Below are 12,903 nucleotides of genomic sequence, written 5' to 3'. Positions count from 1 at the left end.
GAATCCAGACATTAATATATCAAAAAAATATATATGGCTTATTTGGATATATATATATATATATATATATATATATATATATATATATATATATATATATATATATATATATATATATATATATATAACCAAAAAATAAAGAAATTAAGTAGAAAAATTTAAAATATAAAAAAAATCGTATGTAGCCTACCTTTAAACAATATATCTTGTGCAAATTTAGTTGATGCTGGAATAAAATGGACAATGATTTTATTTTTCGAGAACTTTATCATATTTGAAGTAATTATAATGGCTGGTAAGAGAGAGATTGAGGTTGTCTATAGTCTGACGTCTATTTTGTGAGCCTGAATCTAAGAGGGCTGTTATCAATAAAGAATCAAAAGATTTGTGTCATACACGGATACTCATAATAATTAGTTGCCGTACAAACGAGACTGGCAATATTAACTGTAAAATTAACTTACGTTCCCTTTGTTTGTTAATATCGTGAATCCAAACTCTTGTATAATCTATTGTTCTGTTTAGAATAAAAATTTCCAATCAGTAGTAATTTCCTATTCAAACACCATCGTGTCATGTTTGTGACATGTATCTTCGACTGTTGAGAGTGAGGAGGCAAGAGAGGTGTGGCCAAGCAACATTTTGTCGCTGGCTTGCCGCCCAAGTCATGCCCCTACCTCGACGATCTTCGCGTGCGGTGTGTCCGAAGCCGTAGTATGACCGTGACACTACACACTTTCACTCACTATCATGGGCTGGAGGTTGGCGAAAACCTCGATCAAGAAATGACTAGTGTGATTCTAACAATATTATCCTTTATTTTTGCTTCAAGTTTTCATATTATGTAAACTTTTACATCTACCTTTATTTTATGCTTTTTACATATTTGTCACACTTTTCCCCAGCATTCGGTTTAAAGTTTTCCGATTAGATCCCTTACAATCTCTTTACTTCTATTTTCACTATGTTGTAGAACAACACATTCTTTATATACCCAATAATATTTTCTATCGTCCATAACCCGTCTGAATTCAGCAGCTGTCAGTTCCCCACTCTCCAGTATGATGTTGTCGATGATTGTCCGGCCATCATTCCTTTTTTATATGCCTTCCAGTTCCTTTATTTCTCACTTTTGTTCTTCGCTAAGATGGGTGGGATTAATTTATTTAAGGACTGTATTTCTGGTCCTATCGCATAGGGGATTACAACAGTTCTATATATTTCAATTCTTAATTCCCGGGTCATATACCCACTTTGACAAGTTTCCATACTTCAAATATTTATGCTTTATGTATTCGACTTCTTTTCTTTTGAAATGCTCAATTTATGATCTTCCTATTACAAGTTTCCACTTCCCGTTGAGATAACGCAAATGACTCAAACAGTTAGAACTGAATTTTGCCAAATACGTATATGCACGAAAATAGTTTGCTTTCGTTTCTGGCATTGGTCAGCCTTGGTACATGGAGCTTTTACAATCTCAAACTGGACATGTATTCCCTTATTGAAATTATGAATTATATCTAACGCAAGATGTCCAGGCATCTAATGAAGTACAAAGATAAGTTTTAAATTCTAAGTTAAAATCCTGACGAAGTTATTTTTTCTAACGGTAAGAGTAACCACAACAAACTTTCCTGAAGATAGGAAAGTGGCATTTGAAACATTTAATGTGTGAAAAAGATTACATTTTTTGCAAGAAACTGATGTTAACATAATCATTCTACTATAAAGATTTTGTGTTTTCATACATTAAAACACAATTAAATAAGTATCTATGGAAACAACGTCTCCGTGCCGTGACGTCATCTTGTTTACAATACAAAAGTCGCGATACGTATTTGAAGTTTTGAACATTTCAGTCTTCGTCGATTAAACTACGATATACAAAGGCTACTGTATTTTATATGTATGGTATATGTTATTACAGTAGAATCATTTATTCTGTATAACAAATTACTAATGCGGCAGTTGTTTTTTTTATGTGATTTGTACCTAAAGAATATTGCTATACTATTCTTTACCCTAAGAGTGTGGCCTTGTCTGCATTCTCTGCTGTAAGTCAAAAACTACAGATTAATGAACAACAATTTGCGGGAATTTAGTAGTCCAGTAGCCTAATATATGTTATCAACGTATCTTAGGATAGTAGTGGAAAGATTTGTAGTAACTATGCCAGAGAAGTTTTTCCTCTTAAGTTACTGAAGAAAAGGCCTACGTTGGGTTAAATGAAAGGTCCAACAGTGAAGAAGTGCGAAGTGCCAAGGGAAAATTAACATCAAGAGATTGTGTGCGGAGTAATCCTTCAGTTGTGATGGCGGAAAAAAACGATGCTGGGCAACGCATCCTTCAAGGTAAGCATTTGGTTAGGTTAGATTTTTGGTTTTATTCTTACTGAAAGGAATACAAACCCTTGATTTTAATTGGGGTTAGGAATTTTTGTAGATTACCTGATTGTCATGTAATTCTATATCTTAGTGATGTTAATAATTGGAAATATGTATTTTTCCAGCTTTTTGAACGGTCAAATACGTCTGAAATTCCCCGTATTAGGAGTGAAGCCGTCATGGGAAACAAACTCAGAGTTGCATCTGAAATATCCAGTTTCATGAGTGAAACTGTACTAGGAAGCAAACTCGGCAGCCTTTGTAGTTGGTTGGGATGGATCTGGTGTAAAATTTCAAATGTTTTCACTGAAAAACAATTGCAAGAACCCCACCTAACATAACCTGAAGCCATATACTTTCCTACTTACCTACCAGGGCATGATCTCCCCATAGCCAACCTGTATCCTTATCTTACCCTAAGACTAAGTTTAAACCCTGCGTTGCTTCCCAACTGGCTTCACTCCTGGCATGGTAACAAAATCACATTTTTTCCTGTAATTGGATTGCAAACTTACGCTATTTATTAGGGGTTATTACTTTAAACGAAGCTGCAAGTTCAAGCCATTAAAATTTTAGCGAGTGTTAACTACCCATTCCGGGTAGGGGGTTAGTTTGCTACTGCTCCCACTCACACACCGGTGATTTAGCTCTCTTTGCTTTCGGCGCGGATCGTGTACGGTCATTACCGTTCTTCATCCTTCGCCTATTTTTGGAGTGCCATTAATTGCTATTGTTTGTGCTTTCTCTTTGATTATTGTGTGTGTTGACTTCTGCGACCATACATACTTACCCAGGACTTGAAGGTCGACCCTTTGGAACCTTCATGTCAGCTGTGGACACCGATGGTCACACCCTTTGTCCTGCCTGGAGAGGTGTAGTGAGTGTCGGGAGTGGTCTGCCTCCCAGTGGGAAAGGTTTGATCGATGGCGAAAGAAGAAGGTAAAGTGGGATATTTCTTCTTAGAAGGTTTTTTCGAAAGGGAAAAGACCCAAGACATCTTCAGCTTCCTGACCTTCCTCCAAAGATCCTGCTCGTTCGGTCTCTTCTGAGAGACCGTTGAGTAGTGACGTAGACCCCTCAATTTACGTCCAACCTAACACCCCCCCCCCCCCGGTGAGACCTTATCTGTGTCTTCTTTTTTACGGGTGTGGTCGCCCTTGGGGCTTCCTGGTCCGCCCTCCAAGGACTGCTAGCTGTGCTAAATCATTCGTGGTGCTAATGTGCACCCGTTGTCAATTTCAGTGTTAGATCCTCTGTCGTGCGTTGACGTTGTAGTGTCTGAGGCGTCTTCTGTGGCCGCTGCCAACACCCCTGCACCTTCAGTTTCTCCAGCTGTTGTTGCCGACTCTGTTCCCCCCGTTCCTGTTCATCCTTGGAGGGGGGAACTTAGTCTTACTTCTGTCTCTCCCGCGAGTGTTTCTCCTCCTCGGGGGAGTTCATTCATAGAGACTCCTCTGCGGAGGACTGCTGCTTCTAAAGGTCAGCTTGCTGATTTCCCGGCCCCTAGAGGGCATCTTCAACGTAGAACTCGCCCTCCGCTTCGCCTTAGAGGTGGCCCTTCACCATTGGTGAAAAGGCATCTCTTAAGCTCTCCAGGCTCATCCTTGCAGCCGTCTCCCGCAGAGGAGCCTGCACTTCAGTCATCTTCCGGCTCTCGACCTTCGCCTGTTCCTGGACCTTCTCCTGACGAAGCTGCCATTAAAGGTTAAAGGTGACTGGTTTCAGTTCCGGTTCCATCAGAATAGATGCTCACCAGAACGTCAGCCGGGCAAGCCCAACCCCCCACTGTGGTGCCCTACCACAGCAGTAGCCTCCCCAGTAAACAGCTTAAACTCACGGCCCTGGGCGGGATCGATCTCTTGCCATGCGAAATGCTAGGCAAACACGTTACCACTGTACTAGTCCTCGGACTTCTGCCCTGGACTCTTCTGTGGATTGTTTGCGATCCCCGTCGGAGGATTTTTGCCCTTCCAAAGGGCACAACCCTGTTCCAGACCATCCTTCATGCCGACCTGCTGACCTTCCTTCGCCGTTCATATTTCCTGTTCATCATCTGCCTGCTGGTGCTGCACCTCCAAAGTATTTAGCTACGCGCCAACGCTCTCCAACGCGCCAACGCTCTCCAACGCGCCAACGCTCTCCAACGCGCCAGCACCCTTCATTGTACCAGCGCTTACCAGCATCAGGTCAGTGCCCTCCAGCACTTTAACGCATCCCAGTGCGTCATTGCTTCAGCACTTCAGCGCTTCAGCGTCCTTCGGTGTATCAGCACTCTCCTGCTCGTCAGCGCCTTCCAATACCCCAACGATCTCCTTATCGTCGGCGCTCTCCAGCGTATTCTCGCCATTCCAAGGAACAATGTTTGCCAGCTCGCCAGCGCAACAGCGCTCTCCTGCGCACCAGCGCTCTCCTAAACGCTAGCACTCTTCTGTGCGCCAGTGCTCTCCTGTGCGCCAGCGCTCCAGCTCGCCAATGCTCACCTGCGCACTCATGTTTACCTGGGTTCCAGTGCTCTCCTGTGTAGCGCCTTACTGCGCGCCATCACTCTCCTCCGTGCAAGTGTTCTCTTGCACACATGTGCCAAACCTCAGAGCAGGTTCTCCTGGCTTCAAAATGCCATTGGCACAAGGAACTGCACGATAGAGATTGTGACAGGTCACAGTCGCCCCATTCCCCTCCTCGCAAACGCATTACAGCGCGACCACCGGGGGAAGGGAAATGAGGCTCTACAGAAGGGTCTAGGATCTCGAAGATAAGGTCTTCAAAAGCAGACCCACCGCATCAAACATCGGTAGAGACTCCTTACAGGGAACCTTCGGTGCCTTTCCCTTTAGGGGATACAGTGAACCCTCGCTACTTCGCGGTTCAACCATCACGGATTCACCACTTCGCGGTTCAACCATCACGGATTCACCACTTCGCGGATTTTTTTCATAACCCATATTTTTAAATATTAAACTTAGCCAGTGAATATATAAATAGCTGACGTCTACGATGGCCCGACAGATTCCAAAAAACTCGCGAGCGATCGCCATGAAGGTTGCGGGTGTGCCCACCAGCGCCGACTATCGGCCAGATACCGCATATACTTCTCAACCACTCCAGTTCTTCTCTGTCGGTGTCACCGACAACATTGGTTCTGCTCGCTCTAGACCTCGAGTTTTCTACCGAATTGGTGAAGTACTTGGTTTTGGTTTTATTGCTTTCGCCGTGTTGGATTATTCAATACTATCTTCAAAAGAAATGCTTTTGAAAGGAGAGGAAAAGTTTTTTGCCCTTGCTTTTTTAATCTCGCTCTGGTTTTTCCATAGAGAAAAGATGGCCGACCCTTCCCTCAGTGTACGGAAGTGTGTTAAAGGCTTTTAGTAATTATTTTATCACTTTATAAATTATTGTTGATATTTATAGATTTACCTCTATATATTTTATATCTCACCCGCCTTTATTAGGCCTCTTCGATTAGCTTTCCATTTATACTAAACATCGAGATAAATTTTATGTTTTTGTTTATATGCGGCCTTTACCTATTCTTTGTAGGCGGTCCTGACTTGGAAAACGAAGTTAAACAACGTTGAGCCCATTCAACTTTTATTTTTGTTTAGATAAAAACAGTTGCTCTGTAAGAGTGATGAGATGAATATTTTTAGAAAATATTTTAAGAAATTTATTCTTTGAATAGTCTTCGTGCTGTTTTTCAAAGATGAACTAACGTTTGGTTTATTTATGCTACGCAGTTTGCGCTCTATCGTTACGATCGAGAAAGAGAGAATCACGGTTTCACTTTGCAGAAAGAGTAAATCGATTTTGACGTTTTGTTCATTCTTCTTTCAAACTGAAGTTTTTTAGATACTAATTTAAAGGAACATGTTAATTTTCAATTTCTTAGTCCTTTCAGTTTTTTCCTTTAGTCAAATAACCTGTTATTGACGAAGAGTGAGTGGGCCATTCTCTTGTGAGTGACAAGAGAGAGAGAGAGAGAGAAAGAGAGAACGATCCGATCTTTATTCTCGTCCCAAGTCTCTGTACAAGGAGTTTGGGAGCGAGTAACGTTCTCGATTCAGTTTTTTTTTACTCTCGTCCCAAGTCTCTGTACGGGGAGAGAGGATAAAACGTTTTAGTTTTTATTCTCATCCCAAGGCACTGTACGGTGAGAGATTGAAAACGTAGTCCTTAGTGAACTAGTGTTTAGTCTCATCCCCAGTCACTGATCTTTTTAACTTTATATATTTCCGTTTTATTCGATATATATGTATATGTTTATTGATTTTTGCATGTGTGTTTCATTTTGTACTAATGTGCTTACATTATACGACTCATTTCGCAATTCTAACCTTTTGATTTAAGGGAGAATTGCGTGCTTCAGGTAGAAATTAGTTTTATTCATGTCTAATGTGAAATTATTAAAAAATGCGATATCAGTGAAGTAAGTGCAAAAAACATGTTCTGTGTTGCGGAGGGTTCGTTTGTTTGTGCTTGTCGCTTGCCTAGTCCGAGACCTCTTTCAGGCTCCCCTGCACCAGGGAGAAGGAATGTCGTAGGACCTAAGGGAGTGAGGAGTGTAAACCAACGAACAGACGTTCCCTCAAAGGTATCAGACGTTGCTCGTCAAGCACGTCCTTGCCATAAGACAGGAGAGACGAAGTTTCTCCTCGTCTTCCGATGATTCGTCTCTTTAAAAGCCTGGGCGTAAGGTTTCGAGACGGTTGAATCGTTTATTAGTTCCTTCAGAACAAGTTCAACGTCCTAGCTGTAGTCATCATAAGAGTCCCGTTCATAGCGATGACGTTCATGTACAGACGTTTCTGCCACAGACTCGACGTGACTTTGAGCGGTAGACACCGTAGACACAACGTGACGTCGAGTGTCAGTCACCGTAGTCACGATATAGCATCGATCAGCAGTCACCGCTGTTACTACGTGACGTTTGAACGTCAGCCACCGCAGTCACAGGTTGATCCGAAGTTAAGTGTTTTGCAAGATATGCTGTTAAAGCTTTCTTCTTTAATAGAAGCTTTCGATCCTGTTCCTGTGCGAAAGGATCCTTTGCTTTTTGTACGTCACGGTTCTGGGATACGTGATTCGGGTCTTCAACCTTCTAAACGAGCTTTGTTACGCCACGCTGACGTTATCCCTAGTGACAGCTTTGCTGTTAAACGAGATGCGGAGCATAAATCTCGAAGAGAAAAAGAGGGCTTTTGAAGAATGGCTGCAGAGTAATAGTATAGAGAAGTATGAAAAATATAGAGAGAAAAAGGTGGAAGTAAAGCGCAAGGTACGTGAGGCAAAGAGGGCAGCTGACCTGAGGTGGGGTCAGGGACTGGGTCAGTCATATGAAGAGAATAAGAAGAAGTTTTGGAAAGAAGTGAAGAGAGTAAGGAAGGCCGGCGCAAGAATTGAAGAGACAGTGAAAGATGGAAATGGAAGGTTGTTAAAAGGAGAGGAGGCAAGGAAAAGGTGGGCGGAATATTTTGAAAGTTTGCTGAATGTTGAGGATAATAGGGAGGCAGATATAATTGCTGTTCCAGGTGTTGAGGTGCCAGTGATGGGAGATGAGAATGAGAGAGAGATTACAATAGAGGAAGTGAGGAGAGCACTAGATGAAACGAGAGTAGGAAAAGCATCTGGTATGGATGGTGTGAAAGCTGAGATGTTGAAGGAAGGGGGTGTGACTGTACTTGAATGGTTGGTGAGATTGTTTAATATGTGTTTTGTGTTGTCAATGGTACCAGTAGATTGGGTTTGTGCATGTATTGTACCACTATATAAGGGTAAGGGAGATGTGCATGAGTGTTGTAATTCAAGAGGTATTAGTTTGTTGAGTGTAGTGGGAAAAGTGTATGGTAGAGTGTTGATTAATAGGATTAAGGATAAAACAGAGAATGCAATCTTGGAAGTACAGGGTGGTTTTAGAAGAGGTAGGGGTTGTATGAATCAGATTTTTGCAGTTAGGCAGATATGCGAGAAATATTTAGCAAAAGGTAAGGAGGTGTATGTTGCGTTTATGGATCTGGAGAAAGCATATGATAGAGTTGATAGGGAAGCAATGTGGAATGTGATGAGGTTATATGGAGTTGGTGGAAGGTTGTTGCAAGCAGTGAAAAGTTTCTACAAAGGTAGTAAAGCATGTGTTAGAATAGGAAATGAAGTGAGTGATTGGTTTCCGGTGAGAGTGGGGCTGAGACAGGGATGTGTGATGTCGCCGTGGTTGTTTAACTTGTAAGTTGATGGAGTGGTGAGAGAGGTGAATGCTCGAGTGCTTGGACGAGGATTAAAACTGGTAGGAGAGAATGATCATGAATGGGAGGTAAATCAGTTGTTGTTTGCGGATGATACTGTACTGGTAGCAGACACAGAAGAGAAGCTTGACCGACTAGTGACAGAATTTGGAAGGGTGTGTGAGAGAAGGAAGTTGAGAGTTAATGTGGGTAAGAGTAAGGTTATGAGATGTACGAGAAGGTAAGGTGGTGCAAGGTTGAATGTCATGTTGAATGGAGAGTTATTTGAGGAGGTGGATCAGTTTAAGTACTTGGGGTCTATTGTTGCAGCAAATGGTGGAGTGGAAGCAGATGTACGTCAGAGAGTGAATGAAGGTTGCAAAGTGTTGGGGGCAGTTATGGGAGTAGTAAAAAATAGAGGGTTGGGCATGAATGTAAAGAGAGTTCTATATGAGAAAGTGATTGTACCAACTGTGATGTATGGATCGGAGTTGTGGGGAATGAAAGTGATGGAGAGACAGAAATTGAATGTGTTTGAGATGAAGTGTCTAAGGAGTATGGCTGGTGTATCTCGAGTAGATAGGGTTAGGAACGAAGTGGTCAGGGAGAGAACGGGTGTAAGAAATGAGTTAGCGGCTAGAGTGGATATGAATGTGTTGAGGTGGTTTGGCCATGTTGAGAGAATGGAAAATGGTTGTCTGCTAAAGAAGGTGATGAATGCAAGAGTTGATGGGAGAAGTACAAGAGGAAGGCCAAGGTTTGGGTGGATGGATGGTGTGAAGAAAGCTCTGGGTGATAGGAGGATAGATGTGAGAGAGGCAAGAGAGCGTGCTAGAAATAGGAATGAATGGCGAGCGATTGTGACGCAGTTCCAGTAGGCCCTGCTGCTTCCTCCGGTGCCTTAGATGACCGCGGAGGTAGCAGCAGTAGGGGACTCAGCATTATGAAGCTTCATCTGTGGTGGATAATGTGGGAGGTTGGGCTGTGGCACCCTAGCAGTACCAGCTGAACTCGGTTGAGTCCCTGGTTAGGCTGAAGGAACGTAGAGAGTAGAGGTCCCCTTTTTGTTTTGTTTCATTGTTGGTGTCGGCTACCCCCCAAAATTGGGGGAAGGGCCTTGGTATATGTATGTATGTATGTAACTTTGATCGCTTTGAACGTCAGCCACCGCAGTCACAGCGTGACGTTGAGCTGCAGACACCGCAGACACGACGTGACGTTGAGCGGTAGACACCGTAGACATGACGTGACGTCGAGGGTCAGTCATCGTAGTCACGATATAGCATCGAACAGCAGTCACCGCAGTTACTACGGGATGTTTGAACGTCAGTTACTTCTGTCACGACGTGTAGTAGAATAACATTCTCTGCAGTCACAACGTGACATCGACCCTCCAACTTTAACTTCTGTTCATATACAAGTTGATGTAGCCTGTCAGGCTTTTCCTTCACGTCATTCTGAATATAAATCTCCTTCTCGCAAGACTTTAGATTTATCAGATGATGTGCCTTCTGAAGAAGTTGATGACCCCCTTTCAACTAATGTTCCTTTGGGGAGTCTTTCAGAAGAGGAGTAACCTAGGGTGGTCCAACAATCCCTTGTTTTATAATTATGAATTTCTTTAGTGAAATTTTGTCCTACTCGTTTGGTAACGGCTGCTCCGCCGTCTGAGTTTACTCTTGGCATGACTTTCTTCGACTCCTACATTTACGAAGTCAGTTCTCTCTTGTTCTTCCAAGAGGGCCATGCTCTTACTGGGAGACTGGTTGGAATCCAGGAGAAGTTTAGGAAAGTATGCTTTTGCTTTTCCTCCTTCTTAATTAGCTTCTCGCTCGGGCGTCTGGTGTGACACAGGAGAAGTTCTCGGCTTGGGAGTACCTGCCTCTGCCCAGGGAGACTTCTTAAGCCTAGTGGACTCTCCTCGTCGTCTAGCCATGAGACGCTCCAAGATTTTATGGTCTGCTTCAGAGCTAGACCATCTCCTGTTAGGAGTTTTTTCGAGCGTTTGAAGTTTTTATTTGTTGGATTGGTCCCTGGGAGCCTTAAGTAAGAAGGTCTCTCCAGCTGTCAATGTATTGCTGTACAATTATGTCATGCATGAACAAGGCTATCAGGGATGGCTCCAATGATCTGGCAGCCACGTTCACTGCAGGAGTACTTAAGATGTAAGTGCGCTCAATGTGTTCATTGTCAAGACAAAGTTCACGATGAAGACTACCAAATCTGTCTTGGCAGCAGTAAGGGAAGGCGACTGGATGGTCTCTCTTGACCTTCAGGATGCATACTTCCACATCCCGATTCATCCAAACTTTCAACAACATCTGAGGTTTGTGGACGGGAAAGTAATGTACCAATTTCAAGCACTGTGCTTCGGCCTCATTCCTGCTCCTCTTGTTTTTACAAGGCCCTTGCAAAATGTAGCAAGCTTTCTACATTTTTTGAGGATTCAGAGCCTTCCTTTTATTTTGACGACTGGCTAATCAGGGCGTCGTCATTAAATCGCTGTCTGGAGAGCCTCTAATGGACATTAGACCTAACCAAGGAGCTAGGTCTCATAGTGAACGTAGAGAAGTCGTAACTTACAGTACTCCATCCCAGACTATTCTTTATTTGGGAATGGAGATACAGTGTCGGATTTTTCGGGCCTTTTCGTCTCCCACAAGAATGGAACAAGCTCTGTTAAAAGTCCGTCACTTGCAAGAGAAAAAAAGTTGCTCTGTAAGAGTTTGAACGAGCCTCGTGGGAACTCTTTCTTCGCTGGAGTAGTTTATCACTCTGGGGAGGCTCAACCTTTGCCCTTTCCAATTTCACCTAAACCATTGGAACAAGGAGAAGGGCTTAGAGAGTATCTCTTTCCCAATCTCCAACTCAGTCTAGACATGTCTGACTTGGTGGGGCAGCAACATCAGACTTCGAGAAGGTCTTTCTCTTGCGATCAAGAACCCAAACCATGTGTTGTATTCAGATGCATCGGATTTGGGTTAGGGAGCTCCACTGGACAGTCTGGAATGCTCGTGTCTTTGGTCCACGGATCAGAAGGAACTCCATTTAAGGCAAGTAACATCTCTCTTTTGACGAGATTTGTGCAAGGAAAAATGAATGTCTTGGCGGACTGCCTCAGCAGAAGAGGACAAGTCATCTCCATGGAGTGGACATTGCACAAGACTGTGTGCGAGAAGCTATGGATGACATGGGGTCACCCCACCATAGATCTTTTTGCGACTTCACTGACAAAGAGGCTCTCGATTTACTGCTTTCCAGTTCCAGATCCAGAGGCAGCCCACATAGACGCTTTCCTGCTGGACTGGTCTCACCTGGACGTTTATGCCTTTCCACCTTTCAAGATCCTAAACAAGGTGCTGCAGAAGTTCACCTCTCACGAAGGGACCAGGTTGACGTTGGTTGCTCCACTCTGGCCCGCGAGAGAGTGGTTCACAGAGGTACTTCTATGGCTGGTAGACGTTCCAAGAAGTCTGCCGTTGCGGATGGATCTCTTGCGACAGCCTCTCGTGAAGAGATTTCATCAAAGCCTCCCCACGCTTCGTCTAACTGCCTTCAGACTATCGAAAGACTCTCTTGAGCTCGAGGGTCTTCGAAGGAGGCAGCTAGAGCGATTGCGAGGGCTAGAAGATCCTCTACCATCAGGATCTATCAGTCGAAATGGGAGGTATTTAGAGACTGGTGCAAGTCCTCCTCTATTTCCTCTTCCAAGTGCCTCTGTAGCGCAGATTGCGGATTTTCTGCTTTATCTGAGAAACGGTCGCTCCCTCTCTGCATCCACCATTAAAGGCTACAGAAGCATGTTAGCTTCTGTTTTCAGGCATAGGGGTTTGGATCTTTCTAATAACAAAGATCTCCAAGACCTGCTTAAGTCTTTCGAGACTTCCAAGGAGCGTCATATTTCGACTCCTGCTTGGAACTTGGACGTGGTCCTACAGTTCCTTATGTCAGACAGGTTTGAACCATTAAATTCAGCCTCCCTGAAGGATCTTACCCTCAAGACACTTTTTTTGGTGAGCTTGGCTTCGGCTAAAAGGGTTAGTGAGATACATGCTTTTAGCAAGAACATCAGCTTCTCCACTAGTAAAGCAGTATGCGCTCTTCAACTTGGTTTTTTGGCCAAGAATGAACTTCCGTCTCGTCCTTGGCCTAAATCATTTGAAATCCCCAGTCTTTCTGAGATTGTGGGGAATGAAGTTGAAAGAGTGCTGTGCCCCGTTAGAGCTCTTAAATTTTATTTATCCAGAACTAAACAGCTACGAGGTTGTTCAGAGGCTTTATGGTGCTCCGTTAAAAAGCCC

The 12,903-nt window shown here is 43.5% G+C and overlaps 1 protein-coding gene across 4 annotated transcripts in view; it reads left to right on the top strand.

Annotated features, from left to right (window-relative positions):
• The first annotated feature begins 1,438 nt into the window (after window positions 1-1,438).
• LOC137620754 (uncharacterized) overlaps window positions 1,439-12,903 on the top strand; it is a 389,997-nt gene continuing 378,532 nt past the window's right edge. The window contains exons 1-2 of one of the 4 annotated variants that reach the window (XM_068351147.1): window positions 1,441-1,909; window positions 2,145-2,354. In XM_068351147.1, the coding sequence (XP_068207248.1) occupies window positions 2,315-2,354 (40 nt within the window). In that variant the 5' untranslated portion in view covers window positions 1,441-1,909; window positions 2,145-2,314. Of the gene's footprint in view, window positions 2,355-12,903 lie in introns of all 4 variants that reach the window. The other 3 variants (XM_068351149.1, XM_068351145.1, XM_068351148.1) reach the window with 3 other exon arrangements.

This window comes from Palaemon carinicauda, chromosome 27 (genome assembly GCF_036898095.1).
Source record: "Palaemon carinicauda isolate YSFRI2023 chromosome 27, ASM3689809v2, whole genome shotgun sequence".
Lineage (NCBI taxonomy): Eukaryota > Metazoa > Arthropoda > Malacostraca > Decapoda > Palaemonidae > Palaemon > Palaemon carinicauda.
Note: the sequence above shows the minus strand (reverse complement) of the source record. Positions and strands in the feature narration are given on the sequence as shown.